The sequence below is a fragment of the Pleurodeles waltl genome, chromosome 7, assembly GCF_031143425.1.
Source record: "Pleurodeles waltl isolate 20211129_DDA chromosome 7, aPleWal1.hap1.20221129, whole genome shotgun sequence".
Lineage (NCBI taxonomy): Eukaryota > Metazoa > Chordata > Amphibia > Caudata > Salamandridae > Pleurodeles > Pleurodeles waltl.
The window spans coordinates 1139144893-1139165089 of NC_090446.1; the positions used below are offsets into that span (position 1 = coordinate 1139144893).

The following is a 20197-nucleotide window of genomic DNA, read 5'->3' on the forward strand; positions in this document are numbered from 1 at the left end:
CACAAATATATCTAATAATAATGCCTATAAGATATACTCGAACATGCTCTACAAAGAGAAGGAAACATGCCACACTGGTAACTATCTCCTAAGCCTGAAGCCCGTCTTCAAAGAAAAAGAAAACCCTGTTTCAACAGCTGCTAAACCCACTTAGGGACACAAAGAATATACCTCCTAGATAGCAACAAATAAAAGCTGTCATTAACAGCCTTAATAAAAAACAGGAATGCCTTCAAAAGGGCATGAGCACCGCATCAGATGCCACCAGAAGGTGGAATGGTTCAGACTGAACTGAAAAAAGGAGCTGAAACCTGGACTCAACAGGAATAAGTATACGACTCCACTCTGGAATGGATCCATCTGTAAGCATAGGAATAGATATAACTAAAAATCTTTTCCACCCTGACTGTGCCTAAAGCATTGCAACGCAGAATAAACATATGTCCTGAATAGGTGGGCGCAAAGGGCATGTTTTCTACGGTGGATAGGACAGCCTCCAAAAAGCCATGGCTCACTCTGTGCAGTGTTGCAGAGTGAGTCAAGGCTTAGCCAATTTAGTTTGTGGTATCCATACCACATCATATTACAAACCTAGCTGTCTCTCCAGGTCTCCTCCAGAAGCGAAGGTAGCAGATACGCCACTGAATCCCACAATGCATTGGAACAGCCCCCCCTTATTATAAGCGCTATTTATCAACCACAGAGCTGAGCTGGCTGAGGAGAAATTGTTTCATTCACAGTCTGCAGACATCTGGACTTCCTGTCCGGAGGAACTTTAGGGAGGACGCTGGAGTCAGAAGAAGCCATAGCGGCCTGCACTACAAAACTCCTCTAAGTCGCGTGCCGGAAAAGACAAGCTGGGTCCCTGGGGGTGGGCCAGAGTCTATGGGTGATTTATTGGTCCACAGCGGTCCCCGTAGGGGGCTTAGCCCAGGTCCCTCATAAAAGATCGTATAGTGATTCACTGTATGGGAGAACAGGCTCTTTTCCTGTTTGGCCCTGATGACGCACTGTTATGAAGGGGTCAGTGGTCACCTCCACAGACAGGAGCTGCAAATCTGAAACTGCAGCTGCCCTCTTCAGCACCTCGGCGAAATAGACACTCACCTCTACTGCAAGGCTTGGGGAAGAGGTCGGAAACCAGTGACAACTCAAGGCCACTAGCCTCACCCAGCTTCGTCAGCCAAGAGTCTGGACAGTGTTATCCATGGGGTTGCTAAATCCCAGCTCCTCTCCTTCACCTCCAAAAGCCTATTTCCCTGGAGAAAAGCACCAAGGGATTGTTTATAAGGATGAGGGAAGGTGTTCAAGCTAGACAGCACCACTGGTGCCGCAACCAATGCCATCCGGTGCGGCGGAGAGGGTAATCATTTCTGCGTCGACCAGCGCCACCGACGTCAGCTGATCAAACACCAGCGTCTCCGGTGGGAACCCCGAAGGGTCGTTATAGATCAGAGTATGGATCCAGAGGGCCTATTTGACGCCAAGCATGAATCAGTCGCGTAGTCGGGTAGGATACCTCTCACCTCGAGGCTTGAAAGCTCACCAGAGGGAGGAAGGGTCCCAAAGCAGGCATGGAGGAAATTGTGATAATCCTGCATCTGTTCCAGAGTTCCACCGGCTCCAGGGAAAGCAGGAAGGCACGGGGTGAAATCATGTGCCAACTCCTCAACCAGAGGTTGGAAGAGGGCGTGGGGAATTTAGGACTTACTTGACGTAGGTGGATGCCACGACTTAGACCACCTGCATTTCGAAGTCTCCACCTTCGACATCAAGAGTGATGTATGCTCATGAGAACGGCTTCAGGAATGAACACAGGAACGCTTCCTAGACCTACAGTGAGAAAAACTATGATGTAGGGCCCCTGCCAGACGCGACATAAGGATCTTTATACACTATTCCCGCAACCCTTCGCGCAAAGGTGATAGCAGGGCACGCAATCCTTGTAGTGTTCCCAAAGGCACCACATACAAACAGTATAAGGGTTCGTGGCCGACCTCTGCGTGCCAAAGGACCCACAAGGTTTAAACCCCAAAAACAAGAGAAAAGTGGGGCACACTGTTCCTCCGGCAAAAATTGTTGTCCACATAGGCCAAAACTGCCTGAGGAACTCCGGATCTGCCTTGTAGCATGGAAAAGAAGGAACTCACGTCAGCGTGTCGGAGAGAGGATTATCTGGACTCCATCAATGTCACATCCGGTGGATGACATTGCTACGGGGTTGCATGACGCCCTCTTCCAACGCCCAGAAGTACTACCGGGAAAACTTTTCGGGATCCAGTCTGGCGCCCCTAGGGAAAAATTCTAAGGTAAGGAATCTGTGGCTAGAAGTCCCTTTCAGATAGTGGAGAAAAAAACTATTGAAAATGGATGACTGTTGCAGCAATGGGCAGCCAGGTTTGGAAGTTTGGTACTGGGAAGACAACAGAATTGCTTCCCAAAGGTTATTATCGACAACGGGTGTTACATAGAAAGTATTGGATGAAATGTACAATGGATGAAATCAAATTAATTCAGAGGAACCATGTGGCTGTCCATGAAGCTATATGTCCGTAAAGGCATAATGCGCGAGGCAATGTTGCCAGAGATGACATAGCCTAAGAACCCAAAGGAAAATTCTGAATCCTGTTCAGTGATCAATAGGACAAAATTGTACTGGACGTTATGCTGCAAGATAATGCCCGTCCAATGACTGCAAGATCTAGGAGAATATAGGATCAAAATGGACTCCAGACAAATAGAAACTTACCTTTTTAACTCTGAGAATGGATGATACCAATATCTTGCTTGTTAAGTAAGGTTTTAGAACGCCTAGCTTTTTCATTCCAACACCAGGCTAGAGTGATTTTTGCAAAATCTCATTGTATTCTTAGCTTAGCAGCGAATGTGAGACAAGAATTCTGCTTGCAATGATTAAGTCCTACTCTGCACTCAGATTTGTTGCCCGTGCCTCCTTCACCAATATTGTACTAGTAGACCATTGCACTATTAAAACCATTTCAAGGACCTTTCTGGAACACATTTATTCTGGATGGCTACTGAGGTGCACGGAGCTGCAGGTATTAATATTGGTGTATGCAGATTATTTCCTCTATACCATTGCTGACAAACCCTAAGGGCCTGCTTTAGAGTTTGGCGGGTTGGGTTACTCCGTTACAAGCGTGATGGATTTCTCGTCCGCCGTATTACAATCCTACTATATCCTATGGGAATCGTAATATGGCGGATGGGATATCTGTAACGTTTGTGAAGGAGTAACCTGTCTGCCAAACTCTAAATCAGGCCCTAATTTAAGTTGCACCACATCTGGTCACAAGCCAGTGTTAGGCACCAACATCTAAGTGTCTTCACTCTGCCTTCAGGCACATAGGGCACCTTGTGGAAACCGCTGGCATTACACCTTGAGGACACCTCAAACTTCTGCCATGTTACTTTGTTGAGAGTAGGTAATATCAGGGCTCCTAGAATCTCCAGTGGTAGAAGTGGCGTCTGAGAGAATCTCCTGAAACAGAAATACAGACATCACAAGCGTGGATCTGCTGCACCAATCCTAGACAGAGCTTAACACCAGATATGATGAGACTTTTGAATAACGGATTACGATATTGTCCAACAGATAAAGGAGACGTATGTAGATCAAAAATAGACTTGTATAAATTTGTGAGACGTCTGAAATTGAAAATGTTTTTCAAATTGAATGGTCAACAGGGAGAGACTCGGAGATCACATCCGAGGACATCAGGATGTTTACAATACAATGGCTCTGCTGTCAATTACAGATTAAGAAGAGGTACCAACCACTATATCAAGAGTGTTAAATGATCTTAATGTAACACCTGATATGTATATAACTAGTGGTTTAAAGGATAAATCGAGTTCAATGCCAAAATTAGCAACAGATAGTAATATCGAAGATTTCCATAAATTGGTATGTGAGGATTTGGATAAATTTATAGCTAAAGGCAAGGTCAAAAGACATGAAAAGAACCTAAGCTATGGGGAACAACAGGCTCTACAAAAGGTTGGAAGATGATAAGTACATAATAATCAGACAAGCTGACAAAGGAGGTAATATTGTGGTGATGAACCGTTGTGATTACAATAAAGAAATTTACATGCAACTAGGGGATAACAACTGTTATAAAACAATGAAGTATAATGCCATCACGATTCTGACGAGCAGGATCAACAACTTATTGAAAGTATGGCATGAAAAATGTCTATTAGATGATGATGAGTTTATGTATCTAAAGGTGGATCGTCCAAGGTATCCTTGTTTTTACACTCTCCCTAAAATTCATAAGAACCTCCTGTTTCCCCCAGGGAGACCAATTGTATCTGGAATTAGGGGTCCCACAGAGAGAATATCTGAATATGTAGATATTTTCTTACAGCCCTTAGTGGTCAATCCCCCATCCTATATAAATGACACTGAACACATCTTGAGCCTGTTGAGTGGCATACAGTGGGAAACGTACATGATTATGGTGACATTGGATGTAGTAGCATTATACACGAGTATAAAGCATGAAATTGGCGCACAGGCATTAAGACATATTTTGACCACGAGGTCGGCTAGTTTGTTAGGTCATACGGAAATGCTATTGTAAATGATAGAACTGATTTTAAATCAAAACTTCTTTCTATTCAATGGGGAATGGTTCAGACAGAAACAGGGAGCAGACATGGTTTCCAGTTTATCCCCCTCATATGCAAACCTCTTTATGGGGTGGTTTGAAGAGAAATGGATCTGGGAAACTGGAGCGACGAAATGGCACACACATATTCTAAATGGGGGATGGTATATAGATGATTGCTATATGATCTGGACAGGCAATACGGACCAATTGAGGGGATTTTGTGAATATTTGAACAATAACAATGTGAACATCAAATTCACATACCAATATAGTTCAGAACACATCAGATTTTTGGATGTGGAACTCTTTGTAGAAGGGAACAAAATTGAAAGTATATTATATCGCAAACCAACATCAGGTAACTCCATTTTACATGCCACCAGTGCGCACCCTACATATCAAGTAGAGGCAATATCATATGGTGAGATAAGGGCAGGACACAATGGCAGTAAGGAGATGGACTTTCAAAGGTGCATCCAGGATATGGATCACCGCTTCACACTAAGGGGATATCAAACACAAAATGTTTAAAAAAGGCTATCCGAACACCCAGGCAGAGAACATTGGAATTTGACACTAGAACAGAGAGTAGAAGAAACAAGGACACGATCAGAGTACTGATGGATTACACTGAGTACTCAGTTATCTTATTAAGAATTACGAGAAAACACTGGGGCATTTTGGTCCAAGATTTAACATTAAGAGACTGTATCACGAATAAACCGGAGGTGGCATATCAAAAAGGGAAATCTTTGAACAGCCTTCTGTGTCCGAGTTATCCAAAGAATCAGACTAATGAGAATTGGCTAGCTAAACAGAACAAGGGTTTCTATAAATGTGGAGTACATAAATGGACATGGCATTCTAAGAAAGATTTTAAAGTGGGTGAGGGTCAGAAATATTTAATTCAGACTCACATTGACTGTAATACAACCTTTGTAGTATACATCTTAATATGTAAATGTGATTGCATCTATATTGGGAGTACGATTAGTCCGCTTAGAGTAAGAATTTGGGAGTATTGAAGGGCAATAGGAAACGAGGATGAACGTTATCCTATTACACAACATATGAAAATATGCACACACAGAAAGTACACAAGGAATTAAAATTCTTTGGGACTGAGCATGTGACTAAGAACCCTCAGGGAGGAAATCGAGAACTACATTTGAGAAGGAAAGAATCATTATGGATCATGCGCTTAAAAGCAGTTGAGAGTGGACTCAACACGGATCAAGAGTTGGTTTTTTTTTTGGGCGAATAATAAGATTATTGTAATGTCTAGTGAATATGACAAAAGCAGAATGTAATATTAATAAAAAAATGCAATAATGTGAAACGCAATGTTAAATCCAACATAGGGTTATGTACACACACGTAGAACGGAGAGGTATTATACAACAGAGCAGTGCCAGAAGGTAAAATAAATTTTGGGCAACTAACACAATCCTCACAATATCGAGCCAAGAAACTGTGACAACGGTGGTATGCAACATGTAGCAAGGAATGCACAAATGCGAAGCGTGATACAATCTGCATACACATGTTGAACGGAAATGTATTACACAAAATGGACGAGGGCATATGAGATGAAATTAACATGGGGGTGGGGCCCCACCATGCTAGAGGTAGATAGAGATCTACATGCTGAATATAATCATAACCCAGTGTATGCAATAAGAGAGATACTGATGAAGGTAGGGATCCACAGCCACATGTATTAAAACAATTATATAGGAAACATGAGCAATAATTGCAAATGTTGACAAAAGAAAGAACTATATTTTTTTGAAGTAAATCACGTGAGATATTGTTTATAAAACATGAGCGTGTCCGACGAGAAATGGGAATGCAATAGTGAGATGGACTGTCTCGATATGAAATACAAGTCTCCAAAGGATATTATCATGTGAGGGACAATTGAAAGCAAAACGGGAACTGTCCCGATAGCACACACATTGTGGTGGACCAAGATGGCGCTAGGAAAATAGAGTTCAACTGTGGGATCGGAAGAAAAGGACGTCAGTCCTCTTTCTATGTTGATGTGAGGAGACATATTTAGGGACGACTCAAATGTGGGGAAGCAATGATCAGAAGGAAGCGTACTCGGGACATGGATAAATAAATACTAGGATTATACTGGTGAGTGATGGGACCGGTTTTTAAGTAACCTTCTGTACTTAGCTAACAATGCGATTTTGTTACAACTCTGCAATCCCATCTCTAGAGGGCACTGTAAACGGACTATCTGTAGCCTAGGAATCATCATTAACACTTACCCAGAGTCCCTTTCTGACTCCTGTTTGCTTCCCTTTTCGATATGGCATGCTATGAAAAAACTACATTTGCTCTCATGGACTTCAGGTCCCATAATGCACTGCCTAGTAGTCAGTAAGACCTGTAATCTGCTGTCCATTGCTTCCTATGAGAAAAGTCTGGTTGTTCCTTTGTACTGGATTCTCTCCTCCAGGACTTGTGCGAGACAAACTGTACACACCTGTGACCTCTTTTGTGCAGCCCAGCCATGTGACTCCACCCTGGGTTTGCTGCTGCCTGGAACTGCTTATAAGCTGCCATCTCCTGAAGCTCCCCGTTGTGCATTGGAGTTCGATTTCTTTGTGTACCAGACCCCTTGTACGATTGTGTTGCAGTCCTGTTCCTATTCTGCTTCAGCCTGAACCTACTCTCTGTTTCCCAGCCCTATTCCTGCTTGTTCCAGCCAGAGTCTGCTCCTTGTTTCTTAGCCTTGTTCCTGTTTGTTTCAGCCAGAGCCTGCTCCCTGTTTTTCCAGTCCTGTTCCTGCCTTCTTTCAGCCTGAACCTGCTCTCTGTTTTCCAGTCCTGTTCCTGCCTATTTCAGCCAGAGTCTGCTCCCTGTTTCTTAGCCTTGTTCTTGTTTACTTCAGCCAGAGCCTGCTCCCTGTTTTCCAGTCCTGACCCTGCCTTGTTTCAGCCTGAACCTGCTCTCTCTTTTCCAGTCCTGTTCTTGTCTTGTTTCAGCCTGAACCTGCTCTCTCTTTACCAGTCCTGTTCCTGCCTTATTTCAGCCGGAACCTGCTCTGTTTCCCAGTTCTGTTCCTGCTTGTTCCAGCTCTCTGTGTTAAAGTCGTGTTTGTTCCAGTCAGAGCCTACTCTCTGTTTCCCAATCCTGTTCCTGTTTGCTTCAGTCAGAGCCTGCTCTGTTTCCCAGTCCTGTTCCTGTTTGCTTCAGTCAGAACCTGCTCTCTGTTTCCCAGTCTTGTTCTGCTTGCTTCAGTCAGTGCCTGCTCCCTGTTTTCCAGTCCTGTTCCTGCTTTGCTTCAGCCTGAGCCTGTTCCCTGTTCCTGCCTTTGCCTCCTAATTTGTTCCTTCTGTTTCTGTTTCCTCTTGGGTTAATGTGTCTGGTAAGTGTACTATCAGTTCTCACCTGTGTATGAGTGTTTTCCTTTGTACTGGGGTTAGCTCCTGGTTTCCAAGAGGCAATTCCTGCCCCATCCTTTGTCTAGTGTTGTATGTAGTCTTTAGTGCCTAACAGTGACAGTGTGCTATTACTGTTTTCCAGGAATTGCCACTGTGTTTCCAGCTGGACCCACAAGGGCTTGTCTCGTGTATGTAAGTACAATCGTTTTTTTGTTCCCTAAGGGTCCAGCGACAGAATCACTTCTGCTGCCTCCTTTCTATGAGGCTTGCGGGGTGACTATCTGTAACTGCACAGAGACATTGACGTTCCCTGTAGCTGTGGGAAGTTCTGAGTCTTACCCTGTGTACAACCTTAGTGGTAACCCCAGTGTGTTTGTCCATTACTGATCCGTTCCCTGTTTGTTCACACTAAGGTTGCTCTGCCTTCACTATCCTGTTTTATGCGCCTTACCATAGCTGTCCTTCTCCGTGTATGCCTTTAGCTGCTCTTCTGCTTTGGTACACTACCTCCTTGGGAGATATTCTGTGACCTCTAGGGGTGCCCCAACCAGAGTCCTGACTAGACCCGCCTGGAACCGTGACAGATTTACCATGCGGCATAAGGGGGAACGGCGGGACTAGCCAGTAAAACTCAGCACACTCGCGCTGTGTTCTCGAGCTACTCAGCGATACAGACGACAGAGTAGCTTACAGTACATCGGATGAAGGCTTAGCCGGTAAACTAGCATACTCGCGCCACATTCCAATTCTATGTAGAGATAAAAATGATGGAGTGAAGTTCCCATTTAAACGAGGGGGAACTTCGCAATAGTGAAGTACAAGGATTAATGGAGGAATTAGGGGCCATGTTATTGTTATTGGAATAGTTTAACAAACAAATAGGTGCCTGTACGTTAGACAAATTGAAAGCGTGGGGGTGGTTATTCAAGATTAAGGGGAGAAGAATTGGTTGACCATTGAAATTGGCACTAATTAATTTTACAGGACAGGATCAAAACAAATAGGTAACACAAGGAACATGAGCAAGGTATATGGGCAAGTCTGATCGCCGCTAGGTAAGCATAATTTTCAGTAACACCTAATAAGGATATTATATATTAGAAGACTGGATAAGATTACTCATTTAATCACCATTCTCTACCATTGTGGGTCTCAACATGGTGGATACTGATACACAGGAATACACTTGAGAGTTCGATAGAAGGATGTGAATAGAAATCCAGGAAACACAACAAAATACTTTTTTGTGGATTATAGATTAGGTACTTTTTTTAACGGACTTAGAGTGCCAGTTGGGATATAAGGATACATACGAAGGGTGTTTGAACCAGGATCAGTTCCACATGTGTGTGCATGCCTTTTGGACACAATTTGCAAATGAAAAAACAGATGGAGATGTGGTTAGTCTTCACATATTGATCAAAGTATTTGTACGAATAGTTCTTATCAACACAATGGTTGTATATGGAATTGTATAATGTGCTTACACAGATATATAATTTTTGGGGAGTTTCCTATACACTAATTTGGTTTCCACTCAAAGCATGAAAGGGAGACGGTGTAGGTAAGGAATTGGGAATAGGAACAAAATTTGAAATGACACTACAGTATTGTATGTGTATGTGATTCACAGCCCTGATGAAGTAATTTGGTAACATCCCTGATGAAACACGTGTTAGCTGGGTTGGAGTTGGAGCAGAAGAAATGAATAAAGAAGACTACAGTATGAACATAAAATAATAGAAGACGTTTGCCTTATTTTTCATGTTGTTGTTGACAATCGGAGATTGTTGATGTGCAGGGTCTGGGGTGTGTTCCCAGAGAGCACCATCTTACAAGTGAATCAAAATTGGATATTACATTAGAGTAGTTGCATTTGATTGAGAGCGCTGTTTTTCCCCATTAAACCACCTACCATAATAAAAAGCCTAGCAGAGCTGGCAGTGCCCTGTGGGTGTCTGAGGAAGCTCAACAGTCCTGGACTATTTGAAAACACCCTTCTGCTGTATTCGGTGGGAGCCTAGGAAGTGCTACACAAAAACAAATCAGTAAGGAAAAGTAAAAATAGCTTTGTAAAAAAAGAAATACCATGTTTGGAAAGAGGGGGCACCATCAGCCAAATTATCAGGGAAGAGATAAGAAAACCAGGGGGCTGAGTACAGCAGAGTGCAGGTAACGCTGCACTAACATTTACCTCTCTTTTCAGAGTGGGTGCATTTATACTGATCCACCATGCTATCAGCAACTCAAGCTCTTTATCACACCACTCGGGTCCGCAGCCAACTAGACAAATTGGAACATGAATCATAGAAGATGAACAGGAACACCAAATAGGTCTGCGCTGGTCTGTAAGCAATTGTTTTACATACGGCTGTCCTGGCTAATATTTTAGGTCAGACACATGCATTTTCTACTAAGTTGGTGATTCGGGGGGTACTGACAAATCCACATTCTGCAATGTGCACATGAAACTGTAATCTTCAATCAAATCTTGGTGGAACTGCAACTAGTTATCGACAGACTTGTTGCATAGAATTTAGGAAATAAGGACACATTGTTTATCTTTTATGTCATCAATATTTTGTGCAAATCGATTAATTATGTACAATAAAGATACTGTCATTGCCACATCCATAAAGCAAATTAATGCTTAATGTGCAGATAGGAAAGGGGCTGTGACTAAAGAAACCATCTCACCCTGGGATCAATATACTATCACCTGATACTGGGATGAATGCACTCACCTCTTACTAGAAGTAGATACAATACCCCTTGGTCTGCCAGTAGCCTCTCCTGAAAGGGGGGAGGCTAGGGTTGTCTTACGAGTGGCCGCATCTGAAACAGAAGAATCAGACTTCAGAGCCCCTGCTAAAGGCAATCAGGCACGAAATGAAAGGTGAAAGAATTAGCATGCAACCAAATTATTGTTGGGAGGATGTTTTAAAGTCCAAACAAAACTTTAGAGACCAAACTAAACTTTAAAAATACCATTTCATTACATCTCAGGGAAGACAGATCCCATGTTTTGTGGTAAGGAGCTAAAGGACAATGTAAATAAAGCAGGAAAATGCCTGAAGAAGTATTAACATTCGTTTAAAGTCAGCCTCCCAAGTGGTCGGAATAAGATCACTTTAAATTCTCAAGATAACGCATTACCATCCTGATCGAGGAGGCCTCCCAGCACATCGTCAATGGAACCTGAATCAAGACAGACAGATACATCATAACACTGAATTATGCTTACAACACAACCAACGTAGATGCTATAAGAAGCAGTTACCATTTCTATCATTAGTTTTTTTATACAAAGATGTTAGACATAGATATGCACAGAGAGCTCAAAGCACATGTGAAGTTTAGAAGGTAGCTGTACCCGAGTTCATTACATTAGATTATATTTTAACATTTTAGGTTGTGTTAGTTTCTTTGAATGACAGCATTTTATGTTAAAATAGTTGATATTCCTAAATAAACAAACAAACATGGAGATTTCGTGTCTCTGTGAGATTACCTTCAGTTACCCAAAAGTATTTCTATCACTAGCTCTGAAGAGATGCAGATCACACAGTGGGAGAAAAAATACTCAGTTGCTCTTATGATTCTTTTGATTGGGGGAAGTGAGAGAGAGAGAGAGAAGAAAGAGGAGTGTGTCTATGAGAGAAAAAGAGAGAGAGATCGTTTAACATATTGTCACAATTCTCATGGAAAAGGGCTATTACTCTGAAGAGGGAGAAGGGAGTTTCACCAGTCTCAGAATACCATATTTTTTACCTTTTTATGAATTTCACTGCAGTAATATGTAAAGGCAGCAAGGTTTTACAAAAGACTAAAATGTTATACAGTGGAAAGGACAAGCAGGAAACATGGTCAAGAAGAGACCGAACTACCCAAATGTCATTGGTTACCAAAGAATCTTTTTTTTTTTTTTTTAATGACTCTTCGGAGCCATTTCACAGTTTGTATAGTTTGGCATCTGAGCTAAGCAAGCAACCACAGTACTCAATAAAAGTATGCCTTAATGACAGAATGGTTTGTTTGTTGAATTTTGGTTGTTGCACGGATGCAGGTTATCATTGAGCCTCCACGTGATCTCACTGATCTTTTAGCCTGCTATAGTTATACCAACGATTTGAGGTAGAATGTATCTTGGTTTCAGAAGGCCCTGTGTACTAAGTGCAAACATTTTAATTTGACCCAACTGTCACACAGAGTTAATTCTAGGCGTGATTTATTTCCTCTTATTCATGTGAAAGGTGCCAATGGTTTTGAAATTAAATGTTTTTTACATTTTAGCTCTTTCATGAACAAGCGGACAAAAAATAATAAGTGGAACTATATATCAAAAGAAAAATAGAAAGAAAAAGAAAGATGTTAAGGAAAAAAAAGAAAAGTAAAGCTAGAATAATCAAGTGAGTAAACTTTAGTATAAATCCACCTTTTCATTTTGGCTTTAGACTATTAAGATGTAGTCACTTACTGGTGTGGCTGTCACATTACACATAACCGGCTGTATTTTGTCCCATTTCAAAGGAAGATTCTCTTCAGGAGTTACTGAAATGTAAATCCGGCTCCCCGGGGGTCCCTTGCCCACCTCAATTTCTTGGACTGGCTGGCTTCACTGTCACAATTGTCAAGAGGATTTGGAACGCCTTCTTGAAGTCTGGTATCTTTTCTGCTATATGGAGACAGGCGTTCCTACTGCTACTGCTAAAGAAGCCCAACGCAGACCCTAAGGTGGCAGTTCTTTTTTGGTACCAGCGGCCAGGCTTTGAAACACATTGCCTATCCACCATCGCATAACTGAGTCCAAGCACTGTTTCAGGAAGGATCTAAAAACCTGGCTCTTCAATCATATGTAGCTATAAATGGTCAGATCTGTTCTTCAGTCTCTGCTTTTGAGCGCTGGGACGCATCAGCTGAGCAGCCACCTGCTTCACAAATGTATTTTGATTTGATTTAATTTGATGAACCTTTGTAGTGGAAAGGTTCTAAAGAATATTTAGCTGCCGTTCTGTAATTTCAGTTCCTTTGCACGATGTGACAAGCCTCTCCATGGAAAGGTGTGTCACCATTAGTATCGTTGATTAGTATCGTTGACCTGAGGTCACATTTTTATTTTTTTTACCACTGCCAAGATATTTCTTTTACTGAACTGATGGTATGCCTGGCAAAGGAGTGTGAAGTCAGTATTTCCGAATGATGGCAACAGCATAGATAAAATGGTTGATGAAAAGGATATTGAAGCAAGTCATGATGGACAATCTATTGTGTTTCTAACTGCTTTCGTGTTTGTCTCATACAAAGATGTCTGGGCATAGCAGGAATGTCTTTGATTCCTTTGTCACATTCATTCTTCTCCAACAGAAGTTGCTTGAAGATAATTTTACTCACCAACCCTCTTTCAAATGTCAGGACTGTGTGGAATGCCTGCAGGGCTTCTTTTAGGTTCAGGGGTGCTAGGTATATTTTAAGGTGAAGTGTGTAAGAATTGTTTTGACTCTATCCGATTAACTCCCTACATGCGCTGCCAATCGTGATTGCCTTCACTAAACTTTCTAGTGATTGTGTAGCAGAATGGGCTGCTGGACACTGTTTTCAGTATAGACTCATCTCTAGTCAGTCTCTACGGCACCTGTAGTTGTAGACCATGGAAAAAAACTTTAGTGAACTGTAAATGCCCATGCGAACCCACTTGCTCTACACAGACACAGATACACCTTCCTTAGGTGCTGAAAGCAAGCATTAAGTGCAACATTGATCCTATAGCATACACTTTAAAGACAGCATAGTTCACATTAACAATCAACCATAGATATATGGGAAACCTATATTGACTATGGTGCTCACTCTGCATACAGGTGTTCAGAGAAAGCCAAAATAGTGAATGCATATTGTAAAACAAATGCCATACTTTGGTCTGGTTTAATCTGTATCAAACCCCTGACATTCACCAAACCTACTTTAAGAAATGAAGTTGTTATCAGTAGAGAACAGGGTACTGTAATCAGTGTTTACTCTACTGCGAGAGTTTATTCTATAAGACAATGTTTACAAATAGTCAAACATCATAAGAAATAGACCACAGACTATTTAAAAGAATCTACTAAGAACAGTGTACACTCTATGCAGCTGTTGCTGACAAAATACACTAGTTGCTAAAAATAATATAAATCGGAAGGTGCTAAAGATCATACCACCTGCAGCCTTCATACTGTGGTGAAACGTATACAGATAGCCCATCTTATGAAGCAAAACCAGCAGTACCTGGTGCACACAGTTTTCTATATGGAAGGAGAAATTGCCATTCTGACACAATTCTCTCTAATAACTCAGGCTGCTTACAAAAGTTAGTATCTACTGCACAGAATCTTTGTTCTATTGAAAATGTTTTCTGCAGAACCAAAACACTTGTGTGGAGCATCATGCACACAAGTCATTTCTCGCCTGGACACAGAATTACTCTTGAATACAAAGATTTATAATGTGTTCAATACCTCTATGCAACAATGGTGAATAAGGAACAAGTGCATTTTACAAACACACTAATTAGCTGGACCCAAGCTGTACAAAATTAGGAAAAAAAGTAATACAGTAGTTACCCACTACTATGTAAACTATAAAACAACTTAACACTCATTGGATGATGTCATCAGTGAAGTAATTTGAGATGTCATAAACAGCGTCATTGAACATGTCAACAGTGATGCCATATGTGAGGTCATAAGCAATGAATGGTGGGGGAGCATGTTATAGTTGTCTCTAAACACTGACAAACTCACCTAACTGTAATGTTACTTTAACCTTTGTTTTTTCAGTGAATATATATATATATATATATATATATATATATATACACACATACACATATACATATACATATACACACACACACACACACACACGAAAGATTAAAATAAACCTAGTTAGGTGAAACGTTCAGTAGCAACGTAACGTTTTAAACTCTAGAAACCACAGAAATTAACCATTTATAGTTATAGTTATCACAAGTAACTATAAATGGTGCCCTAAGGTAACTATAACTAGTATGATTTGTTCTTCTTTTCTGTTGAGTGCTCTATAGGACCATAAGGTGGGTAATGACTTTGCAAGAATAATTTGCAGATCACAGATAATTATAGCCATATGCGTGTTGCTTTTATGATTAGTCCAGAAGCAGGAATTCTAAGGTGAGATTTTGCAGGGTTTGATGTTCACATGAAGAAAGAGGAAGTGCTTTTCATTTAAGTATTGTTTTGAAGGTGATGGAGCAATGCCATTGGCTATTGTTTGCTAAAGTTATAAGACTCATGGGGCATGTAGTCTCCTTATATGCAGAAGTATTTCTAACTATGTTGGGTTGTGGAGTAATAAAGGTGGAGGAGTTTAATGCATAAAACTCACCTCCATATCCTTAACAGAACTCAACATTTCCTTCACGTTAGCTAGGAACTTTTACATTCTGACAAACTATGTGCCTCCAGAAGATCACAATTAATATAAATGGGAGCATAATCAAAAAACACGCTGTAGGAATTAAACCATCCGCCTGGAACTTTACAGCAAACAATCAGTATGTTCCTGACTTTTATATTTGCCAATAAAGGAATGTGTGCAATGGTCTCCAAATATCCATCAACCCATACTTTTTCTGTAACAATAATATTGCTTTACTCATTCTACCCTTTCTTGTGTATGCTACCAGTTTCCTTGCAAAATGTCCACCAAATCACCGTAAAGCTATGCTAAAGTGACCACCAATTATTAAAGAAGCGTAAAAGTCAGCCAATCATACAAATAATTACTTGAGTGCATATGTATCTTCGGTAATAAGCTAATAACAGCACCCTATCGAAACACCATTTTTTCATTTGCTCAGAAAAAAAGCTATCTTCCAACCCCATACTTTGTTTCTTCCTCTACTGTTCAAAGCCTGCAGTTCCTACAAATACCTGGTATCCTACATCCATGATTATCTGATGTTCTGTATGTCTCTGCTTTCATTTCCTCTAACAGGGGCAATATCATATTTCTTTTATTTAGCCCTATTCAGATCATAAACTTTCACTAACACCAATCTTATCCACTGGCTTTTCAAACAGCAATCGAATTGGAGGCAATCCTTGTTCAGAATATTAGTCCTAGCCGGGCACAGTGCAACACATAGTAGTTTCAGCACTATGACTGATACTAAAATTAGATATTTTACAAGGATGAAGGCAGCAATAGATGCATGTAAAAGTTTACCTTTTAGGCCTTTCTTGCTTCTTGTCGCCTAGAAGGGAAACATACTATGATTATTGAAAGTGAAAAGAAGGACTTCCCAAGTACATGTAGGTGCTTCAGCTGGTGCTGCTGTACTGGATGGGAAACAACACACAAGTGAGATTTTAAAGGGCAGCTATCAGGGATCGTCAAGATTTCTTTTCTACTGTCGGAGGCTCATTAGGAAATAAACCTACTGGAAATGTAATGAATGGTTTGAGTCAGTGCTCTAGAACTTCTGGTGTAAGAAGCAGAACAAAATGGCGGGGTGCAATGGATATACACTTGCTATCTGAGAGATGCAGGAGCAATGCTTCTGCTTTCTGTGCAGCAGGTAAAAGTCCCACTGTATTAGGGATGCAGCCGCACAATCTGCTGTGAGAGGATAGTTTAATTCTGTCACTACCATTAGCTCAAAATATCAGTATGTGGCAGTTACACTCCTCGTGCTGTCAGAGTGTCAGCGGGGACAGGCACATCTCTAACACGGTCATAGGATTCAGCTATGCCTCGAGGGGCAGAAACCTTCATGTGCTGGGGTACTCGTTTACAGGCTGACATTGATTCAATATTTCTTTGTAGCGAGGGAGCGCTCATACTGCTTGGGAATGAAGTTCACACTGCAAGCGCAGTTCGCCTCATTCAATTTTGCAAGCTGCGCACCCACATTACTGCTATCATTTGCTCACCATCTTTCACTCTTAAAAACTCCTGGCTCTGCTCATTACGAGTCACACCTACGGCGTGTGTCTCCAGGTCACATATCCTTGAACATCTTGCTGATTCTCTCTGCCACCAGAATCGTTTGGAAAATCACGCCAGTTCTTGCCTGAAAGACAGTGCAAAAGTGTTATTCTCTATGCCAAAAAAATGACCACTCACCAAAATAGCAGGCTTAACCTTGGAATGTTTTTATACTTGAAAGTACAATATTCTATATACAAGATACAGTCGGTGCATTATCGTACAATCAGAACAAATTCTGTCACAATCAGTACCGAGCTCCACGTTATTCACCATTACAGACACCATCAAGTCCAACCCCAGTCACTAGCAGAGCCACTGACTCCAGCTACCATCAGTATTTATATATATTTATGTGTAATTGTTTTAACTGACTATGCACTTTATTAATAAATCTGATTCTGATACCATCAGTATTTGTGCCTTCATTTACCTCAAGTGGCAATCCTCTCAGCAACCAACAGTGGTACTACCCGAATCAACCCGAATCCCATTAGTGGAGGTCCCCCATGGTGTCCATTGAGCAAAGTCACCATCAGGATCGGTACCTTAATCTCGGTCAGTAGCCAGAGTCCCTATCAATGACATTTCCTCAGTCACCATCATCTCCAACCCCTCAGTTTTCATGTGTGCCAGTGTTCTCAATTACTATCAAAGTCAGTAACTCAAACCTAATCTAGTGTTTGTGCCTTCATTCTCCTGGGGTGCCCACCACCACTGGAATCATTACATCAACATCAGGGATAGCGCCCTCTACAGGATCCTCCGGGCAAGATCAATATGATCACAAATATAATGATGGTAAAACCACATAATCTTTAGAGCAGTGGTATATACAATGCCATTGAAAGAAGAACAAAAAACTGTCACTTTCGAACATTACTGTGTATTATTTTAATGTATCAATTTTTGTAAAAAGTACCGGAAATGTGGAAACACAATCACTTAACATGTCAGATGGTCCTGTAAATGCTTGCACGTAGTACATAAAACATTTATTACAATTATAGGACAGCATACATCAGAGTTTTAGAACTCCATACATAAGTACAATGTTCAAACAAAAGTTGCTTTGCAAGAAGACTATCATTGCTGTAATCAAACCACTTTTCTTTGTGAGTTTGTGAGGTACAATTTGAAGTGTTCAGAGCGGACATGTGTTTCATCCCACAATAAGGCATTTTTTAAGGCAGAAATTCGTAAACATACTAAACAATATGTTTACGTTGAGCTCAGTATTATCTCTAATTGAGTAATGTCAAATATTACTATAATCAGTTAAAAGACTGTTAGGGGACAGCTGAAGAATAGTGTGAATGGTGAGAGGCAGGACTAATCTACACAATTCAATTAACATGGGAATGAAAAGAATAGGATCTCTGCTATCATGGCTCTGTAACGACTAGTTGGGTGTATTTGTGCTGTCAGGGCCTTCCACCTCTGTGCCAGCAGCTATCTCACTGGGGAGAAAACTCAACTTCTGAAAGTTTCCTACACTGCCTTGTCACACTGGCCCACCTAATGTAGAAACTGGCTATGGCTGACACTATCACTAGGCAGAGCAACACCCACCCCAGACATAGGGGCTGTGAATGCTGGGTGGAGCTACGTTTGTGTGGAAACCATTGCTGATTGAGTACAGCCCCCATCAGAAGGAGAAGCACATGATTCTGTGTCACTGGCACTGCGTTTCTAATCCTGGTCTTTCATCTAAAATATGGATGTATGCATTAGGCTTTAGTGTCTTAACAATTACTTTAACCTGCATCACTTACATAAAAAACAGCAACTATGCCAAAAGCCATTTCAACTCGAATTTACTAACAAGGAGACTGAAGACCAATATTTAGAATAGCAGGACAGTTTTGTTGCATTCAGGCAAAAGTAGACCGACCTTTTCTGAAGTTGTCAATGACCGAATTGCACGTCTTAAACTCAATTCATGCTTTTCATCTATGAGCACTGAATGGCAGATTTTCTAACAATCGCCCCATGTGAAGGAAACACATCAAAACAGTATGACTTTTTTTTATTGAAATGTATGCATTAATAAAACGGTTGCACGTTTCAGAAATCACAACTTAATCAGTGAGCCGACCAACAAAGGCAATTTTGCACAATAAAATATGGTGTCACTGCCATCTATCATTTCATTTCCGGGCTTACCTACCTCAGCTGATGGTCAATGACATTGCCTCTATAGAACATCTATCCCAGATCTTTACGTGTTTATGTAGAGACCCTCATACTTTGTAACAGGAACTTCTAAGGCCATAGACAGAACTATCCCCTTAGCATATTCTTCAGTGTTGGGCAGGTCCCAGTCTAGCTAATGATTGGCAATATACATTTTCACTAGCATTAGGCCAAGATAGATTAATGGCAGTTTATTTCTGTTGGTGTTTCACTCACAGTTTATGTGCATTTGCACCAGTTTAGGATTCTCATCAATAGTTCGCCCTGTCACCCTCTTTAATTCATGACAACTTTTACCCCAGATGAGTGTGGTTTTGAGGAGACTCGCATACATTATTATTATAGATAAGGTCAGCTCTACGTCCATGCAGCGTACACTGAAAGGGAAAGAGACTCTCCCACATTTCCATCATTTATATTGGGTGAAATATATTCGGTGAAAACACCAAAATTCAATAATCCTTCCTCTGGGCCATGCAGGTTTATTGCCCTTCCCCATTATCCGGGGAGGCCACATCCTTCACCCCTTGGCCCATGTAATTTCGGGAAAGTGTCAGGAGTTAAGCACTGAGGATCAGGATAAGGTAGATATCTTACAGTTTCCCATGTTGACCATGAGCAGTTTCCTCTCCAGTGGGCAACATTTAGGATGTTCTGTGCAGTCCCTGATGGGGGAGAATGGTGTGTCTCAACAGCAGATATCTAAAGAAAGGCTTTTGTGTACGTTATAGTTATCCAGTAGGCACTCAAATGAACATAGATAGGTTCTCTCCAAAACCCCTCCAACTTTTTATACTCCAGTGTCATCCAATCCTTTAAAACCTCGCAATGAATGAACTTGATCAAGCCCCAGTCATAATGGACTCCCTCAAGTTGGTCTACAAACCAGCCCACGTGTTGCTGGGTGTCTCTCCATAATGTCATCACCGTAATCACTGAGGGAGGTAGTGGGGGTCA

The 20197-nt window shown here is 41.3% G+C and overlaps 1 protein-coding gene across 3 annotated transcripts in view; it reads right to left on the reverse strand.

Annotated features, from left to right (window-relative positions):
• FBF1 (Fas binding factor 1) overlaps positions 1-20197 on the reverse strand; it is a 506392-nt gene that overhangs the window by 471953 nt on the left and 14242 nt on the right. For all 3 annotated transcript variants that reach the window (XM_069200193.1, XM_069200194.1, XM_069200195.1), the window contains exons 2-5: positions 16990-17129; positions 16283-16310; positions 11195-11236; positions 10783-10873 (exon numbers count right to left, since the gene is read on the reverse strand). In XM_069200193.1, the coding sequence (XP_069056294.1) occupies positions 10783-10873; positions 11195-11236; positions 16283-16310; positions 16990-16992 (164 nt within the window). In that variant the 5' untranslated portion in view covers positions 16993-17129. The remainder of the gene's footprint in view (positions 1-10782; positions 10874-11194; positions 11237-16282; positions 16311-16989; positions 17130-20197) is intronic.